We start from the raw sequence: 19,890 nt of genomic DNA, 5'->3' as shown, positions 1-19,890 counted from the left end.
AGTCACCTCCTGTGTGGAGTGTACTTTACATTGGTACTGTGTGTACCAGGGAGTGGCCCATGATTTAAGCCAGTATACCATAACTGGTTTCCCCCCCGTGGGTACTACATGAGGCTGGGTTGTTTGTCCTTAGTGGACCACCATTTAAAGCTTAAAATAATCCTGAGTGGATTTGGTGTGAGGTGGACGACGAGTCTACTCCTGAGTAGGGAGAGTCCGCCGTGTACAGTTGTACACAAAGCTGAGTCCTGTGTGGACTGGTGAGTTGGGGCCCGCTGCCTACGAGTACCTACCAGCCGTGTACCTACCTCAGGCGTGTCAGGCCCACGGTAGCTGGGGAGACCAGAGAGACTACTTAGCGGGGAATCTGCTGCAGAGCCAGGCCGTATCTTCCCCACAGTAGTGGCCGTGGGAAAAACCGCCAAGTCCCTGTTGAACTCGGACGCTTGTCTGCTGCTGAGCATATTCCTATGCAGGGGTGGGCTAATCCCTGAAACCTGGTACCGGTACCGTAGAATTACAATATCTTGGCCCCTTTAGACAGCAGTTGTATATATATATATATATTTATTTATTTATTTATTCTCTTGTTTATCTTACTTTTGGGGATAAGATAGATTTGGTACTTAATTAAATTAAGAGTTTATTTTCTGAACACAATTTTCGCCCTCCTGAGTTTTTCCTTACTAAGTGCACACGTCTCTCAACCTTTACCGCTGCAGTCCTCCATGGGAAAGACGGACCCATGTTGTGACAAATGGGGGCTGGTCCAGGAATCGAAAATTTCTTTTGATGTAGTGGATTTGTTGATTGATGTAAGTGGACGGTAAGGTTTAACCAGGTTAATACACTTGTAAATTGCGTAGGTTCAAGTTGAGTTTAGAGACTCTTTGCATGAGTTATTGAAAGGGTCTGTCTCTAATAGAAACCTATGTCCCTTCCCCTTTGCTTCCCTTACACAGTGTGATTGCGCGAAATTGTTGAATTATTCAAGCAAAAGGACAGTTGTTCCTGTTGTCAGAAGTGACTTTTTTACCATTGACATTCTCATTCTAAATTGCTGTTCGGTGCCGGTGTTGCATTGCAGATCCTTGCGATAAGGTCGATTCGCGATTGCTGCTTCATCGCTGTAAAGTTGCACGCGTCAAAGTACATGTGCTTATATATTGTGTCTAATGTTGAATAACTTGTGTATTGTTGTACTTTTAATCACTCAGTTGACCATTAACATGGAGTTTGAGAATTTTTTGAAATTAGGACAGGAGATAGGTCTGGAAGGGTTAGAGCTGGTTGAGTTTGCTCGTGAGCGAGAGCAATTGCTTGAAAAGAAACAGCAGGATCACTACGACAGGGAAGAACGCAGAATTGAACGTGAGGAGAAACAAAAGGTAAGAGACCACGAACGTGAAATGAAGGCGTATGAACTGCGGATTGCGCAGGAACATGTACCTCCTGTTAACCCTGCTCCTGGAGCCTCGAGTACATTGATGTACTCTCGGAGCTCGGCGAAACCCCCCAAACTTCCTTGTTTTAATGATCAGACAGATGACATAGATGCCTACCTCAGACGATATGAACAGTTTGCGGAACTGAACGGTTGGCCTGAAGATGAGTGGAGCCTGTCTCTTAGTGCCCTTCTTAAAGGCAAAGCTTTAGAAGTATTTTCACGATTACCAGCAGAAAAGGCTAAGGACTTCTCTGAAGTAAAAACCGCACTTCTTAATCGTTTCAGACTTACAGAGGAAGGCTTCCGGCTGAAATTTAGAACGTCAAAACGGGAAGTGGGTGAGCGATATGCTCAATTTGCAGATCGGTTGAAAGGATATGTGGAAAGGTGGGTTGAATTAGGGAAGACAGAAAAATCGTATAATAAAGTTGTAGACCTTTTTGTTTCTGAGCAGGTCCTCGAAGTAGCGGACAAAGACCTTGCACTCTATGTGAAAGAACGAAAGCCGAAGGACCTTGCTGAATTGACGAGTATCGCTGATCACTACCTAGAGGCACATGATTGGTTACAGAGAAAACCTGACATGAGAGTAAAGCCATACACCCCTAAGGGTCAAACCCAGACGGGAGGTAAGTACTCGGGTCATAAGAGTCAAACCAATCCACATGACAACCCACACTCTAGTAGACGATGTTACAAATGTAATAAAATGGGCCATATTGCTCAGCACTGTAAGTCAAATCCAAATAATTCCCAACAGTCGAACAAGTCCAATAAGGTTGCAGGTCTGAAGGTAGATACAGAGGCCAAGGAATCAACCCAGACTGGAGCAGCCTGTCTGAACGCGACGGCAAGTCAGTCAGAGGAGATTGAGAAGATAGAAGTTCTACAGACTAACGGCAAGGCGTTTCCATTTATCAGTGCTGCGTGCACCATTGAGCCTTCTATGCCGGTGAGGAAAGGGCTTGTTGGTGAGTTACCTGTAACAGTCCTCAGGGATACAGGGTGTAGTACTGTTGTTGTCCGCCGAGATGTAGTACGAGATGACAACTTGACAGGGCGCATTCAACCGTGTATCCTTTTAGATGGAACAGTCCGGCGAGTGCCAGTTGCCCAAATAGATGTGAACTCTCCTTTTTTCAGTGGTCATGTTGAGGCCTTATGCATGGATAATCCTTTATATGATTTGATTATTGGAAATGTCACAGGAGCTAGAGATCCGCAGAATCCAGATGAGTCATGGCAACCTCCTCCAGCACAGACAGTGACCGCGGAGACACCGCTGACCGAGACCGTTGAGACTCCAGGTGGAGCAGTAGAAACCTGTGGGATGAAGGTTCGGAAAGACAGGGCTTTTCAACCACTACTCGTTAAGGAGACTGATGGAGAAACAGTGTCCAAGGAGGAGATTTTGATGGCACAACAACAGGACCCTACTTTGGCAAAGTTGTGGAAACATGTTGCTGACCAAGATCCACCACGTGTGACGGGTAAGGCTAATGTTTCGAAATATGTCAAGTATCGAGGTCTGTTGTTCAGAGAGTTTCAGTCCCCCAAAGTGGACAAAGGCAGAATTATTAAACAGCTGGTGGTCCCTCAGAAGTATAGGGATGAGGTGTTGAAGCTTGCTCATGACTCTCCACTGGCTGGTCATCTAGGTGTAAAGAAGACAACTGACAAACTATGCCTCAGTTTCTATTGGCCAGGTGTTTCTGGAGATGTGCAGAGGTACTGCAGGTCCTGCGACATTTGTCAGCGGACGGTGTCCAAGCGAAGGGTTGGCAGAGTGTCATTGGGGGAGATGCCACTAATCGATACACCCTTCAAGCGTATTGCTGTTGATTTGGTGGGCCCCATCCATCCCATAACCGACCGGGGTAACAGATACATCTTGGTAGTTGTCGACTACGCAACGCGCTACCCTGAGGCTGTGGCTCTTCCTCGGATAGAGGCGGAGAGAGTTGCTGAAGCTTTGCTTGAAGTCTACTCGCGGTTAGGGATTCCTCAAGAAGTGCTGACAGATATGGGAACCCAGTTTACATCTGAGGTAATGAGAGAAGTTGGAAGACTACTGATGATTAGACAGCTTACTACGACCCCCTACCATCCCATTTGCAATGGCTTAGTGGAGCGATTCAATGCTACCTTGAAAAAGATGCTGCGCAGAATGTGCGCTGAAAGACCTAAAGATTGGGACAGGTTTCTTCCAGCACTCTTGTTTGCCTACCGTGAGGCTCCTCAGGAGAGCTTGGGATTTTCTCCGTTCGAGCTGATGTATGGTAGGCCAGTGAAGGGACCTCTCTCCATCCTTCAAGATATCTGGTCAGAGGACACAGTTAACGAGGATGTCAAAACCACCTACCAGTATGTTGTTGATCTGCGTGAAAGGTTGCAGTCCACTTGTGAGCTAGCACGAGATGAGTTGGCGAAAGCATCTAAACGATACCAAAAATACTACAATGCCAAGGCCAGTGATAGGAGATTTCGAGTAGGAAACAAGGTTTTAATTCTTAGACCAACTGATCACAATAAGCTCTTGATGCAGTGGACAGGTCCTTATCCTGTGATGAGACAAGTTGCAAAGCACGACTACGTGATTCAGGTAGGAGAGAAAGAACGAACCTATCATGCTAACCTGCTAAAGCTGTATGTAGAACGAGGTAGGCCTGAGGAAGTCTGTCCAGCAGAGGCATTGGGTATGACAGGAGTTGGGTTTGTTGTTGAAGATCCGGATGATGACGATGGGTTGGATGAAGTTGTTCTCCCACCAGTGGAGGCAAAAGAAAACATCACAGATGTTCATCTTGGAGACAACTTGGATGATGCTCAGAGGGCAGAGGTTGGTAGAATTCTGGAGCAGTATTCAAATGTTCTTACTGATATGCCAGGCAAAACTGATATTATCGAACATACAATTCATCTCACAACTGACATTCCTATTAGGTCAAGACCCTATCCAACACCACAGGCTACACGTGAAGTCATCAGGAAAGAGGTAGACTCGATGCTGAAATTAGGTGTCATAGAACACTCCGAGTCGCCCTACGCATCCCCTATAGTCCTAGTAAGGAAGCCTGATGGCACTAACCGTTTCTGTATTGATTACAGGAAAATAAACAGCATCACGGTTTTCGATCCGGAGCCCATCCCAAATGCAGATGACTTGATGGCGAGACTGGGAAAAGGAAAATTCTTTTCTAAATTAGATTTGTCCAAAGGATATTGGCAGGTACCTATTGCGGAAGATGACAAAAAGAAGACTGCGTTTGTAACGGCCGAGGGCTTATACCAGTTTCGAGTGTTGCCATTCGGCATGATAAATGCTCCAGCACTTTTCTCCAGAATGATGAGGAAGTTATTACAGGGACAAGAACATGTAATTAACTACATTGATGATGTGTTGATTTATACAGATTCATGGGTTGGACATCTACAGGTGCTGAGGGAAGTTCTCCAAAGATTACAGGACGCCGGATTAACAGCACGACCCACAAAGTGTTACTTTGGTTGTAAAACTTTGGAGTTTCTAGGTCATGTTGTTGGAGATGGAGTCCTCAAACCACGGCCAGGCAAGGTGGAACAGATAGTTCATGCTGAAAGACCGGTGAGTAAGAAAGAGGTACGATCATTCATTGGACTGTTGAGCTATTATCGAAGATTTGTACCTAATTTTGCAGCCATTGCTGCCCCATTGACTGACTTGACTAGGAAAGGCGCACCCAATCTTGTACAATGGGGTGCTGCACAGGAGCAGTCCTTCAGGACTCTGAAGGCACGTCTTGAGTCGGAACCTATCTTGAGTCTTCCAGATCCTGATAAGCCTTATATTCTGGCAGCAGACGCCTCAGATGTAGGTATAGGTGCAGTTCTAATGCAAGAGCGCGATGGTACAAAACACCCAGTGAGCTATGCCAGTAGGAAGCTGCTGCAGCGCGAGCGCGCGTACTCGGCAATAGAACGAGAATGTCTTGCGCTTGTTTGGGCGGTCTCCAAATTTCACATCTACTTATATGGTAGAGAATTCATATTGGAGACAGATCATCACCCTTTGACGTTTCTCACAAAAGCCAAGGTAAACAATAATCGTGTGATGAGGTGGGCTCTTAGCCTACAACCATACCGGTTTGTCATCAGAGCGATAAAAGGTTCACAAAATGTAGGACCAGACTTCCTGAGTAGATGTACGATGTGAATAAGTACTAGCATGTGTGTCAAATTTGTACTAAATTACTGATTTTCAGAGATGATAAAAAACAAGTTTTAATCTTAAATAGGGGGCTGTTGTCACAATGTGTTCTGAAATATATTAAATTTATTATTCTTTGACTCACATATACCTTGCACTGTGTTTGAATCCCCCTCTTTAGCAATGAGGTTGACCCAGGGAGTATCTGAGTTTATCTTTCACATGGAAATCAGCATTAGGCAAATTAGGTTTTGCTTCAGTGATTTTGTTTAACACTGAGATGCCATGTGCATCCCCCAAGTCACTGCCTTACTAGCTTGCACTGTGAGCAGTCACCTCCTGTGTGGAGTGTACTTTACATTGGTACTGTGTGTACCAGGGAGTGGCCCATGATTTAAGCCAGTATACCATAACTGGTTTCCCCCCCGTGGGTACTACATGAGGCTGGGTTGTTTGTCCTTAGTGGACCACCATTTAAAGCTTAAAATAATCCTGAGTGGATTTGGTGTGAGGTGGACGACGAGTCTACTCCTGAGTAGGGAGAGTCCGCCGTGTACAGTTGTACACAAAGCTGAGTCCTGTGTGGACTGGTGAGTTGGGGCCCGCTGCCTACGAGTACCTACCAGCCGTGTACCTACCTCAGGCGTGTCAGGCCCACGGTAGCTGGGGAGACCAGAGAGACTACTTAGCGGGGAATCTGCTGCAGAGCCAGGCCGTATCTTCCCCACAGTAGTGGCCGTGGGAAAAACCGCCAAGTCCCTGTTGAACTCGGACGCTTGTCTGCTGCTGAGCATATTCCTATGCAGGGGTGGGCTAATCCCTGAAACCTGGTACCGGTACCGTAGAATTACAATATCTTGGCCCCTTTAGACAGCAGTTGTATATATATATATATATTTATTTATTTATTTATTCTCTTGTTTATCTTACTTTTGGGGATAAGATAGATTTGGTACTTAATTAAATTAAGAGTTTATTTTCTGAACACAATTTTCGCCCTCCTGAGTTTTTCCTTACTAAGTGCACACGTCTCTCAACCTTTACCGCTGCAGTCCTCCATGGGAAAGACGGACCCATGTTGTGACAGCCTGGAACTTGTATGCTCTCCCTTTGCATATGAATTGAAGTAACTTGCAATCCTGTTTGTGAATGGGTACTTAAAAATATGCGCAATGTCCCCAAAGGAAGGGGGGGGGCATGCAATGAATTCTCATGGCACTGGAAGGTCCGACTCGCCTGGGGAGTGATACGGGATGGGGCATGGCATTGGCTTGATTGTTGAAGTGGCCAACGAAAAGGGCAATGCATCAAAAAAGTCTGGCTTGAAGTGGGCCTGACACGGCCAGAACTACACTGCTGAGGTTGCTGAGAAGACAAAGAAGGTGACTCACAGAGGAATATTTTTTTGGCCGTATCAGTCTGCTTAGCCTCCATCTCCAGCATGTCAACAAACATGCTGGCGAAAAGGTCTTCTCCAAAAAGCGGCAGTTGCTGAAGGTGAGATTTAATTCCCACTTGCATCAAGGGTGTTAGATCTTGTTGTTGAAGTTGCTCCGCAAGATATTTGAACAACCTGTTTGAACGTGTTATTTAGTCCTTCGTCAAGGCAACGAAGAGCTAGGGCTGCAAAATCTGAGGAGACCAGGGAGTTTTTCTAACAAACAAGGGTGATGTACTCTGATAAAAGGAGAAGGAAGGCCATACAGCGGAGCCCAAAGTGGGAAGCTTTCGAAGTAAGCCTTGTTGGGGAGGTCTGGGACCGACAAGAAATTCTTGGAATCTTCCATTGGAAAACGATAAAATGCCGTTGCTCGGCTGGGGAGAGCATGCCACTGCTTAGACTTGAAGATCTCTACGTGTGAATGATCAAGTGGGAGTTCAGGAAAAATGGGTCCAATAGACTCCATTTGAGCTGTATGGTATTTGAATGAGCCATGGTTAGTGTCCTCTTCCGGTGGAGCGGCTGATGGCAGGCCGAGCACCTCAATCATTTCCTGCTGAAGAAGACAGAGGCAGCCCTTGGATGGAGAGAGGGCTCTGATGGAATCAACTTCGTCCTCGGAGGAAAATGCGGATTGTGTGGTCAGAGACAGAGCCATACCCTGCTCCGAGCCACACATGCTCCGGCGTACAAGCTCGGTAGGCTCTGCGGAGCCCGAGGAAGAGTTGCTTGGTGGTGGGTATTGTGGCTTGGTGGTGCACCAGGCAAGGTGGGCCCCAACACTTGAGGGGAGCCGACCCAGTGACTTCTGTACGTAGGCAAAAGGGAGTATGCCCGGAGACCGCTGGAGAAGTAGTCTTCTTGGCTGACGTTGACTGGCTGGTGGAACACCGCGTGGATTCCTCTGGGCCATGGCGGTCGAAGATCCTAATGGTGTCCCTGCTTGGGTCTTCCACAGTTGGCCACGGAGCTTCCCCGTCAACTCCGTGGGGCCGAACGAACCAGGGGCCTGGCCAGATCCTGGCTGGAACCTCCTGGCTGACAGCAAGGCCTTTTCCTCCTCCTGGTAGCCGGAGAAGACAGGGGTGTATGAAAGATCCTGACAGCGACCCCCTGAATTCAACTGACTAAGGCCTATAATTTATCGCTAGGGTGGACATGGGTGTAGCTGGATTGAACCTCATAGTACTGACAGTAAACACCTGCCGCGTGCACATAAGAAAAACTGAAGAAAACACCAAAATATACACAACAGATTACTCTTACCAACATCTAGATAAAAATCGAACTAATACTTCATTCACAAAGGAAGGAAAGGTGATCAAATCGACACAGAACCGTGTAGCAAAAACAGAAACTCAAAAAAATCGAAGATGCCTCAAAAGACATGTCCGTATACATTACAGTAATGAGAAAAGGAGGACGATCATGGCAGCGAGGCCGCGTTGCATTGGGGGAGGTCGGGTGCACTACGCATGATCAAATCCTTTCAGCAAACAATAGGCGTCTGGGAAATTTGCATTAGTAGTGACTGTTTGGGTGGGTAGAGTGCAATAGACTGGACATACAAACCATACAAGTAACTTGTTAGCTTCTAAAATCATGTAGGAAAATTGCCTGAAAAAAGTATGAATGTACTGGCCTAGGTCAACTCGGTTTTCTGAGTGTGTTTTTTTTATATTTTATAACCTGAGCCAGGTTATTTGGCTAATCTCACAGCCGGGTGGGGTGGATTATGCTTGATTTTGTGAAACTTAACTTGGTATGCACATAAAACACTCCTTATCATTATGAATGTGAAATATGAAATTAAACATATGGTCATTTTGAACTTCAGGGCTACACGCGTGATAGCCCATGTGCCTTAAGCATCACAGTAGAAAAAAGGATATATTTTTGTCTGACCTGTCTCGGTAAAATGGGTACTGCGTATGAACAGTAGATTCAATTTTCACAGAAACGGTGTCAAAGTGACCACAAAGAATCACTCTGAAAACTTGTGCATATTGAAGGGGGGCAGATTCTGCCCCTGGCTCTTTTAGGGTTAACTGATCTTTCATAATTTATCGAAGGAATTGTTGAGTGTTCTTTTTGTCAGAAAACAGCATTATGTAAAATCTTGGCTGTTTCTTCCAGCTGTACATTGATTACTAACAGCAAGAATAATTGTTTGTTTGGTTTTTTTGATGGGCCAAGGGCACGTAGGCCTATATGTGGACAACATGGCTAATCCAATGAATACTTAATAATACATAAGACAAAGTCAAAACTGATAGTTAAGTGTGACAAATGCAAGACAGACCTTTTTTCAATTTAAATGTTTAGGACTTGGTCGCAGGCAATCTCTCAGATGAAAAATATTCAAATATGTAGGTCTATCAGTGCACTGTTGGAAAATGTTTTTAAATTACCCAAGTTCTGAAGGGCCTACAGGTATTTTAGCTGCGTCCAGAGAAAGTTGCTTGTATAATTTCCTCATATGTATGCAGCAACATAACAGTACATTTGTTAACCACCAACTGCATTTACTTGCTGTATATCCTTAAACATGCATATTTCTTTACAAACATTGTTCAAAATATCATTTTTGCGCCTAGTGCTGTTAGATATTGTGTCAAGTTAAAATTTATAGCAATATGTAAGTAAGTTTTATGTGCCCATCCCTATGTTTTATGCACAAAGGGTAGCTGTTTTGTTTTGAATTAATTTACATATTTCCCCAAGGTTGATTTTAGTTGAATTTCTTTGGTGATACTTTGCGCTGAATTAAATACATTGCCACCACAATTCTCACTGACCTATATGCCTGAAGCAGAGAGAAATTTGACCAGTGTATCATAACAGTAATGACTTAAGGAGCAGAGACACCGGTGGCGACAAAACACATGGAACATATAACTTAAAACAATACAAAGAAGTATGGAATGGTGAATGTTGGCAATCACCAACAAGGACAGGACAACTTGTCAAAAGATGAGAGAGCGCACAAAAGTACAAGACATCACAGAACACATCAAGAGGAGATAATGGACGTTAGAAGGCATTAGGCCCACACAACAGATGGACAAAACTGTGCACAGAGTGAAATCCAAGGGAGACAAAGTAGAAAGACAAGATTTTTAAGTTACAGGCATTACATGGGTGAGAGCGGCACAGTATAGGACCAACTGGCACCAGCTTGAGCAGGTTTTTGCCTTGCAGTGAACAGACAATGGCTAACTAATCCAACCCAACCATTACACCAACCTTATCCAGTATTTCATCCACTTTCTACATACATGCACCTTGTCCCCGTCATTCTCCTCCTACAGGTATCCCCAACAAACATCCTAATCTGTCACTTGGAGTCCCTCCCCATCCCTCACCTTTTTGCCACATACTGTACATGTACATTTGTATGTGTCTACACACTGTCTATACATGTACATTACATGAGTGCTCAGTACATATGTATATATGTAGGTACATATAATCTACATGTACATGCATGTTCTACAGGGTAAGTACACAATACAACTCAAAACGTTAACATTCAACTCTTATAATTTTTTCATTAAATTCATAAGTTTCTAAGCATTAATGCCTTATAAGACTATTTATGATCGAATTCCAAAAAGAAGCAAACAAGCACTCAATGGAACACTTTAACATCTTATGTACCTGCAAGGAAATACTTTAACATTTGAAGACAGCCGGACGGATGGACAGAAGATGGAAATGGGTATTACATAGGCTCGCATTTGCTTCGCAGCTCGCTAAAAATGATGACCAGAAATAGTTTTATCTACATGTACGCTTTGGATAAATAACATTCATATGTTGAGACAGAGGTACCTGCTGTGCTGCCTTATGGTCCAGAAGGCACAAACACTTCAATGTCTCCTACAATTGGCTATGACAGTACATGGATGCGATGTCATGACATTCAACAGTGTCATGTTTGATCATCTGAAACTCACCAAAGTAGCTATCGAAAACAAACAGGGAGATGACATAAGCAGTCATGCTGAAGACCTCAGCTACCAGCATCATCCAGTGCCAGGTACGGATGGTTAAGGCTACCATCAATAGCTCTGTAATGACCAACGATGTGAAGGAGATAGCCACAATATGGATGAACTCTCCTTCAAAGAGATAGAGAGCACCATACATAATGATACCCCCTTGGAATATGCTGATCAGAACCCACAGGAAGAACATCTTGAAGGACAGCTCTCGACCCTATTAAAGTGAGGAATAAATATGCTTGTATTAGCCAAACACACATGTCCATTCTACTGGAGCTACAGTTGAGTCTTTAGCTAAATCCACAAAGTACATTAAAATGAAAATGATGTAGTGGACATCAAGATCTCAAAAGACACAATTGAATATGAGCATGAGCATACCAAAATATCTTGTCTACTTTGCAGGACTTACAAACTTGAATCCTTAATTGCAAATATGAGTAATTATGAGTTTTTCAGTCTGTATGTTTAAATAGCCTTTGTTCTATAGCTTGATTGCAACTGTACCATGCCATGCTATTCATAAAAACAACATTATAAAAATAAATGGAGCATCATAAGAGAAAATCATAATACAGTGCTAGAAAAGGAAATTTTTTGATGCAATTATGGGTCATGGGTACACAAAGACAAAACACAGACCACTTCAGGCACCGTGGACCAAATGTCTGGACAACACACCAACAAACTGTTTAAAAATGTCCTGCGCAAATGAAAGTTGTGGTAGTTTCACTGGAAAAATAAAGCTCAAAGAGCATGCAAATCTTATGGACAACAGATACGAACATATATACAGTAAATAATAAATGGATGCATGTCAAATAGCTGCTGTAACGGGGTCAATGGATAAGAGTTATCACTCAACAAATTAACATAATTCAAATTTACATTTTATACACTGGAACAGTTACTCAATGGCACTCATGAAAGCCAAAGGTAAAAAACACTGCAGCTTTTTTTTTCTTTTTCTTCTTTCCAAAGTTCAGCCAAAAAAGCAATCTAAATCCGACTTTGCATATTAATGTGTACATATAGTAACATGCACAATTAAATGACACAATAACTTTTCCTCTCAACCCAAATAGCATGGTTGGTATTTTTACTATTGTTTTAATTGGAAAAAAAAATTAAATGAGGTTTTAAGATTTAAATAAGATTTTATTCTTTTCTCTTTTTGGATTGAAAAGAAGTCAGCCTAATAAATGTATTCCAAGGCAACTAAATTCAACTGAATGTGTTCATTTTCTTTACCTGTTTCTTGTTACAAAATAAAAAAAATCAGTTATGATTTAGATTAAAGAGATTTAACTTTTAAGTTTACACATATTGTCAAAGCTCAGGTGAAACATGCGTAGCATAGCACATACATGTACTTGCAGTTTAGGCAGTTTCTTCATAGATATAGGTACCAGTGTAGAATTCTAATTGTACTACGTTTGTTTGTAATCCAACTTCTTGACGTTCAATCGTGTAATTACTCAGGTTTGATTTAAACTCTACTGGTTTTGGTTTCATTGCGTAATGACCAACATCTCTAATCCCAATAACTTGGAGATAAAAATTTTGATTAAATCAGTAGTCACATTTTATTGCATAGTTAGTACACAAACACTTTTAAACTTAAAAAAAAAAGCTACTAGTAAGTTAATTCATGAATATCAATCATTTAATTCATGCATAAAGCACTTTGCGCCAGGGAGACGTTGGCGATGTATGCATGGCCATGGTGCCCGAAATCGGAACAAAGGAACTGGGCCTTGTAACAAAAGACCAAATTCGGACAAAAGACTGAGCTGCTGGGAAATGCCAATCAATTTTCATATGCTGTCAGCACAGAGAGCTGGCATAAGCGGAGGTAATCAGTCATTGTATTGAAACAGTATACCACTGTTTGCGGCATTCAGCACCTGCGGGGACTCCGGCAGGTCTACTACAAAGTTTTCGTGTTTCATTATTTTACTACGGGCAGACGCCATCGAACTTTTGCATTCTGTTCGAGTTGTTATGTAATAGCTTCTGCACCATGCTGTTCCTTTTAGCACACCCTGTGGTTTCTTTAATTTGTGGAATTCACAGTAACATGTCTTTTGTATCCAGTGGTTATGGTAATGCACTGTTTCTATTTGCCGTTATAGTTTGTTGGTACCTTTTTGTGGTTGTAATGGAAGGTATGTAATGTTCAGGTGTAGATACTTTTCGGGGTTGGTATAAATTGATTGTGTGGAGTGTAGAGTGAGAGAGAACCATTTTGAGCATTGAGAGTCGTCATATGTCAGTGTGACCAAAGTCTTTGGGACACTGTCACCCTAGCCACCAGGTGACTGGAAGCAGCCATAGCAGGCAAGAGGCCGGCCATATGCAAGTTGTCGAGGCCATGAGCCACCGCATTAGGGGTTAATTCAGGGTACAGTTGTACTGAACTCCTTTGTTTTATGACGCTCTCCTCGTCTGACCAGACATCAAGAGCAGTTGGTCAATTGTCCGACTCCACGATTTCCCTGAATTACCGGAAGTTTCATTTTGTCATGTTTAAAGCAATTAAAGCAATTATTTTGAAGCCTTATGTGATTGTGTTACTTTACTTGAATTTTGAAGATAATGTAAATGTTTGTGCTATTTATTTTCAGGAAACCTTCCATGGTATATGCCCAATGGAATAGAGATTTGTAGTTTTCCGGGTTTCTTTTAAATCTAATAGATAACCATTTTACCCCAGAGTGGTAATGCAACACCTCACCCCATGAGACCGCACCAGAAGTGTCGGCAGGGACATGGCAACACCGAGCGGTGACGATCCACTGCTGCCAAGGGCCCAGTACAAGGTCATCGTCACCCTTTCCATGGGGAAGTTTGTACTCCTTGCCCATCACAGCTAACTCAAAGTATAATTTGCTTTTAAGTTTTACTTTGCTTATTTTGTGGCCGACTTTGCTTTCCTTATTTGAATTTGAGGCCTGAACACAACCAAAGTGCTTGCTTAATGAACTGGTTTCTTTGGTATTCTGTTGAGCTCATGCAAAGCTGGTTTTTTTGTTTGATATAATTTGCTTGCACTTGCAGAAGTTCGTTTTATGCCATAAAAATGTCTTTTAATGATTACTTGTTTACTTTCGCTTAGTTTGATGTTTAGTTTGGTTTAATTTGGGAACAACCAAACACTGCGTTGTGTTTAATGTGCTTTGCATATGGATGCTTGAGCTGATTTGATTTTGCTACTCTAAGATCTATAATTTAATTTGATTACTTTGTAAATACTTGTAAATACTTAATTTCATTTGGGCAGTTAACGTTCTTGATGTGGATTATATGTACATGTATACAACACCTACATGTAGAACTTTACTTGCCTTCATCAAAGCTCACACTGACATGACTTACTTCTGAATACATGCAAATCACATGTTTGTCCATACATGACACATGTGGAATGGCTTTGGGCCCTAATTATACCCTTATTAGGATGTGTATGTCCAAATAGTCAAATTTATGCCAATTAATAAAAAACAAAAGTGAAGCCTATTTGGTACTTTTACAAAATGTTGGGGCCTCATTTTCATGTATGCAAATGAGGTGGTAGTGGTTTCTGTACAGTGTAAAAGCATTGCATTGCCAGCAATGCATTGTTCTGACAGTATCGGACGTACACATCTGATTTCACAATTTTTGAGTATTTGAAAAAATCATTGGGGGAGTTAAGCTGATGTCTAGAAAGAAAGAACTCATTGTGCTTTGTATTGTAAGTTTGGCAGACTTTTGCTAAAGGGTGCACCGAGGGGATAAAAAAACTGTCATTTTGGTGTCAGACATACATAAGAAAAGTAAGTGTTATAAAATAAGACATTACATAGAATTTCAAAAGGAAAATGAAAATTCATTTCTCTCATTGTTTACTTATTGGGGCACTCTTCAAACTGTAACAAAACTGGAACAAAAAATTATTATCAGGCTAAAAAACTGAAAATCTTTCAGAGAGGAAATATTTCCCCAATTTCTCGGGATTTAAAACCAATTTTTCAGTGTCATATAAAAGCCAAATTCTTGAATGTGGTTAGAAATGAAGTATGTTTCATGAAAGTATACACTATAAGCTTCAAAATAATATATAATTTGTCACATTTGGACCAGTTTGAAATTTTGGCCCAGAGGTTGATGTTTCCGTGGAACTGCCCATTTCTTTGATAAATTTATATTTGCATTCTTGAGTTCAAAGAGGTTCTTCCCTGCTTGCTTTATTGAGGTCAAGACAGAACTAATTTGGGTATTTTGGGTATTTGTGGGGAATTACTTGACACCTCCAGCAATGAGAGATACAATACTTCTACAAACTGATCTGGCTGCATTTGTAAAGACACCACTGCCATTCAGCAATGCACACTATGAATCTCAACACTGTGAAAATGTAGTTTACACTTAATTTACAGTGCAACTTTCTTACATGGCAAAATAAGCCCCTATTCACGGTGCAAATTGAGCCTGCTTGGCAGGGGACTAGTTCACAGTGTTTTTACATGAGCTTCCAGGAGGCGAGGCACTCTATTGTTATTCATAACGGTTTGGCTGATTCAGCTTCCTACCCACGGAAGTGCTAACCACAGATTAACAGTCGAATTGATGGCGGGATTAGTGTGACTGACGGGCTCGTCAAATTCTGTAAAAATCAACGCATATAAACCGCAGCATCGCAGGCCGTCGCCGGCCTGGCCCACCAGGGCAGTAGATGTTTTTGCGACCACACAGAGTGCAGACACGTACACCCACACTATCCATGCAGTGTGATCACGAGCACATGCTCACCATGGTGAGCAGCTCCTTCGTGGCTTTCCTGGGGTAATTATTTTCGTCCTTTTTATTTAATCTCGTGGTGTAGTTTGGGACACAATAATTAACACTGTGATACTACATGCAGAATTTTGTTACCTAAATTTCTCTTCCTACCGTTAAATAAAATCAGCCACTTAAATTTTACATGTGTCTTCATTTAGCAAATCCAGTCTTTTTTGCTGATTGCGTTCACGGCGTGATGTATCGGATCTTTTTCAGTTGGGTTTTTTAATGGCATGTCACTGCACTTTCTGTGGTCACATGGCTATTGGGAAAATCAGTGATTAGACTGTCAATGAATGAATGCAGTAGCAGTCAGGATGTTGCGGTGGATGTAGATATGGTTTGTGTGCCGCACGCGATGTCCATAACACACAGCTGTAAGCCGCAGCCGCCAGCATAGATCGGTGCGTCATTTCATACCGTAGCCAAGTGATTCGGACATGGCCAAAATTTTGCACATATGTAATATGTAGTATATGTACTGTATATGTGTCACTGTGATTCATCGAATGCGCACAGAAATTTTTGCTTAATTTTACATGCGCTGCCACTGCTTGAAAAAGTTCTCAGGATCTTGAAAAACAGAGACTCAACTTTATGTGAAATGTTGTAAGCACCCATCGGATCAAATACTGGACCACAAAGGTCCCATAATTCAAGTTTACAAAAATTAGGAGGAAAAATGATGCTTTGGTCCACTTGGTCCTTTCCAACCAAAGACGTTTTCAAACAATGTACACGTGAAACACCACTGCACTTAATTCATGTGGTTTCTTTCATTAATATGCGTGAACATTACACTGGAACATTAGTGTACGTTGGTGTTTGATAAACAAAACCGCCCATTCTTGAAAGCTGCAAATCTCGGCGAAATATTTCAGTGTTTTCCGAATTAACAAGGTCTTGAATGCCATTTTATTTCTTCCAAGTGATTTGTCAGGCTGTACCGCTGCCAGGGCTGATACTTGTGATAGGAATATGTTGTGACCGACTGGCCAGGGACTATTGAAATTTGCTGAAACAATTATATCTGACAAGATACAAGTCACAATTGCATACCGCAATGGGGGATCGCTGTTCATGACAACAGCATTCGCTGGAGATAGTGTTTGAGAAAACTTTGGGGAAAATAACGCAACGTACGTGGAAAGTTTCCTGCTCCCTTTATCCCCTCAGGCCACCGCAGACCTGAGATAGGAGCCTTTCAATCAAAATTTAATCAAAGACATGAAAAGCAAAATGAAAGCACCGGCGCGGGGAAGGAATGTACAAGCGTGAACTGCCGGGACTATAAAAGTGTAAGTGCATGTACTGACAAACTAGGCGTACTTGAATGACACGTACGTACACGTGCTGTGGTTGAGTGCATCTCCATGTAGGGCACCCTAAAATCAATCTTACAAAATGCACAAGAACGGGCCCAAGTTTTGTTTTTGGACTCAAAGATTTATTGGTAATTTAAGAATTTGATGTTTTGGATCATTTCTAACAATGCTGCATAACAGGTCCAGCACCACACGGTTCTTCCATCCTTGTGATCACATGATCTTGTCTTCAGCGCAATCCGCTGCATGATCCACCCAGTAGTTGGCTTTTAACTGGTTCTGGGTAGGTTATTGGTACATTTCCGGTGATGAGTACCAGTATACTATGCCGTTATTGCATGTGATTAAAGCAATGAAGGGAAACGTGGTCAAAAGGTTGTGCGTGCAAGCGGCCGTATCTCATGTAATGTCGTTCATGTCATTTTTTTCGTAACGTCGGGGGTATTAATTATAATGCCGATACCGAGCAGCAACTGGCAAGAAAAAACTGAGGTTTATATTTTAATACCATTTTCCAAGAACTTTCTAAGCATTGTTAGGCTTTCTGACACGGTTATGTTGGAAGTGCTGAATATGATGGACTTTTTTGATGCGGGACCGAAATTTCATGAAAACCTTTAGCAGCCCTACGGTCGTTACGCCCAAGATGATACAGTGCTGCCATAGCTCTTGCCTAGATCTAACTCATCGGAGTTTAATTAACCCTAACCCTCCTCAATCCTTCACCTGTTGAAGGACTGAGGAGGGTTAGGGTTAATGAGTATCCACTTCATAAGAAACTTTAGACTCATTGAAATCTCCACTTAGCCACACAATTAAGATTGACAGGTAAGCGTACACCTTTTATGAGAGATTAGGCCCATAAAACCTGGGAATTGATCAAAAGATTAAGGCTGGGCTTCTCGGGAGGCCTCACTGTGTTTTCACTATGTTTTTACTGAAGCCCAGCGCGTCCTCACCGGGTCACGCAGGGGATTATTTCACTGTCATTTCAACAGATAATCCGCCCTGACGTTGCTGTGAAAACAAATTTCACGGTAAATTCACTGCAAATTATATATTCACTCCAAATTCATGACGTTGGGATTCATGGTGGCATTGGGCCAATTTCGGGAACAAAGGAAATTATGCAACACCAGTAAATGAAGATATGAATTTTGAAGAATTTTGAAAATGGAAAAATCATGAAAAATTGCCCGGCAACGCGTCCCGCATGTGCAAACTCTACCAGGCAGGAAGTGGTTAATTTGTGATGACAAGATTTCTATTGTTCAAGCCATTGTGACGGTGACCCTACACCTTTCAGCAACAAATGCAATAGGCGTCTGAAGACCCCTAAGCAGTTCTCAAATTATTGTACTGGCAAGATTCTGTCAGTTTCATCAACACACATGTTGGCATTACCTACCTAGTGAGGACATTCCTTTGTTTCTGTTAATTGAGAAAACTCGGTGAATACACTAATTATTTTGAACTGTAAATACAATATTGAGCTAGACGTTTGATGATTTCCTTGACTGTTCCTCTTCACTTTGCAACAAATAATCCTACTCTAAAAGGCTGCTAAACCTGTTTTCCTGAAAGGGGATAAACTCATGTGGACCAGCATTACCTGTATATGGAACTCTTTTGTTCAAGGGTCAAACCCCCCCCACTCCTGAATTGAAAGGACAAGCTGGAAAAATTATGCCCTTTGACTTCCTCAGTGGGGTATAACAAGAGTCTTAAATTGAACAAAAATATCCCTGCCAACCTCAATAACTAATCACATGATAAAGTGTAATGGGATGTGTAACATTGGTAAAGATTAAGACCAGAGGTAACTAAAAGGAGAGTCAAGTAGACTATTTAAAAGTAAAAAATTAAATGGTACATTATTGGAAAGAAAAACCTAATTTGCTTTAATCCCATATGGTGCATATCTGAAAAAAAGACGAACAAAACAAAAAAAACCACAAAGGAAAGTGAAACTTTCAATAACCATAATTACGTGACCTTTGAAGCCAGAGGATAGCTGAAGTTCCTTGTGTTGCCACATACAAGGAGCAGAAATTGCTCTGTCTCACCTTGATAAGATCTTTATACAGCTCTGGGTATCTCATGGCTGTTTCTGCAGTCACATCTTGATCAATAACCAACAAGAACACTGGGAACATTGTGTAAGCAGTCACATAGCTAATCAGAAAAAGTAAAATAAAAAACTTCAGAAATACTACAAGACTTGTAAGTTTCATAACTTTGCGTGATAGGATAATTGTTAATTTTGGACTGTATCATGCCATAAAGGATGCCAATAATTCCTCAATAAAAGCTTGAATATCAGGTGAGCAACCAGAACCAACATGTATGACCTTAGCAAACTGTACAGGTACTTTATCAAGTGTAACTACATGTAATCAGCCCTATATCAAAGTAGTTGTTCACAGGATGATGTTGAGAAGCTCATATCAGTAAAAACTATTAGGCTGAGAACCCAAACAAATGAACTGTGCTAGAAACATCAGCAATGCTGAAGTGGACGCATGGCGCTTGGCAGCATATAGACAGTCTATAGTATTACCACATATGGGCATGACCTTTCCTATACTGACAGAGCAATTCATGTCAAAATTCAATTTTGAATATCTCAAGTTGTCAACAACGAATATTAAATCCCATTG

The 19,890-nt window shown here is 42.0% G+C and overlaps 2 protein-coding genes across 5 annotated transcripts in view; one reads left to right on the top strand and one right to left on the bottom strand.

Moving 5' to 3' along the window:
* The window catches only part of LOC110988993 (putative phospholipid-transporting ATPase IIB), a 173,221-nt gene that overhangs the window by 18,742 nt on the left and 134,589 nt on the right, over nucleotides 1-19,890 (bottom strand). For 3 of the 4 annotated variants that reach the window (XM_022253028.2, XM_022253026.2, XM_022253027.2), the window contains 2 exons: nucleotides 19,297-19,405; nucleotides 11,034-11,295 (listed from right to left, as the gene is read on the bottom strand). In XM_022253028.2, coding sequence (XP_022108720.1) covers nucleotides 11,034-11,295; nucleotides 19,297-19,405 — 371 coding nt within the window. The remainder of the gene's footprint in view (nucleotides 1-11,033; nucleotides 11,296-19,296; nucleotides 19,406-19,890) is intronic. The other variant, XM_087138273.1, reaches the window with a different exon arrangement.
* LOC147798751 (uncharacterized) lies at nucleotides 1,184-8,116 on the top strand. The gene is made up of 4 exons (XM_087137774.1): nucleotides 1,184-5,051; nucleotides 5,196-5,297; nucleotides 7,074-7,130; nucleotides 8,033-8,116. Exons 1-4 carry the CDS (start codon nucleotides 1,230-1,232, stop codon nucleotides 8,114-8,116), a joined length of 4,065 nt encoding a protein of 1,354 aa, XP_086993900.1. The 5' UTR covers nucleotides 1,184-1,229.

Source organism: Acanthaster planci, linkage group LG06 (assembly GCF_054643075.1).
Source record: "Acanthaster planci isolate LZ-2023a linkage group LG06, COTS_SCS, whole genome shotgun sequence".
Lineage (NCBI taxonomy): Eukaryota > Metazoa > Echinodermata > Asteroidea > Valvatida > Acanthasteridae > Acanthaster > Acanthaster planci.
The sequence above is the reverse complement of the archived record's forward strand: the minus strand, read 5'-3'. Positions and strand labels throughout refer to the sequence as shown.

Bases quoted from the DNA above. Each gene is read 5' to 3' on its own strand.
- LOC147798751 (XM_087137774.1), top strand. From the start codon at position 1,230: ATGGAGTTTGAGAATTTTTTGAAATTAGGACAGGAGATAGGTCTGGAA. The intron at 5,052-5,195 runs GTGAGTAAGAAA...GGTGCTGCACAG, and splicing joins TAGTTCATGCTGAAAGACCG to GAGCAGTCCTTCAGGACTCT. The intron at 5,298-7,073 runs GTAGGTATAGGT...CTCCATCTCCAG, and splicing joins TGGCAGCAGACGCCTCAGAT to CATGTCAACAAACATGCTGG.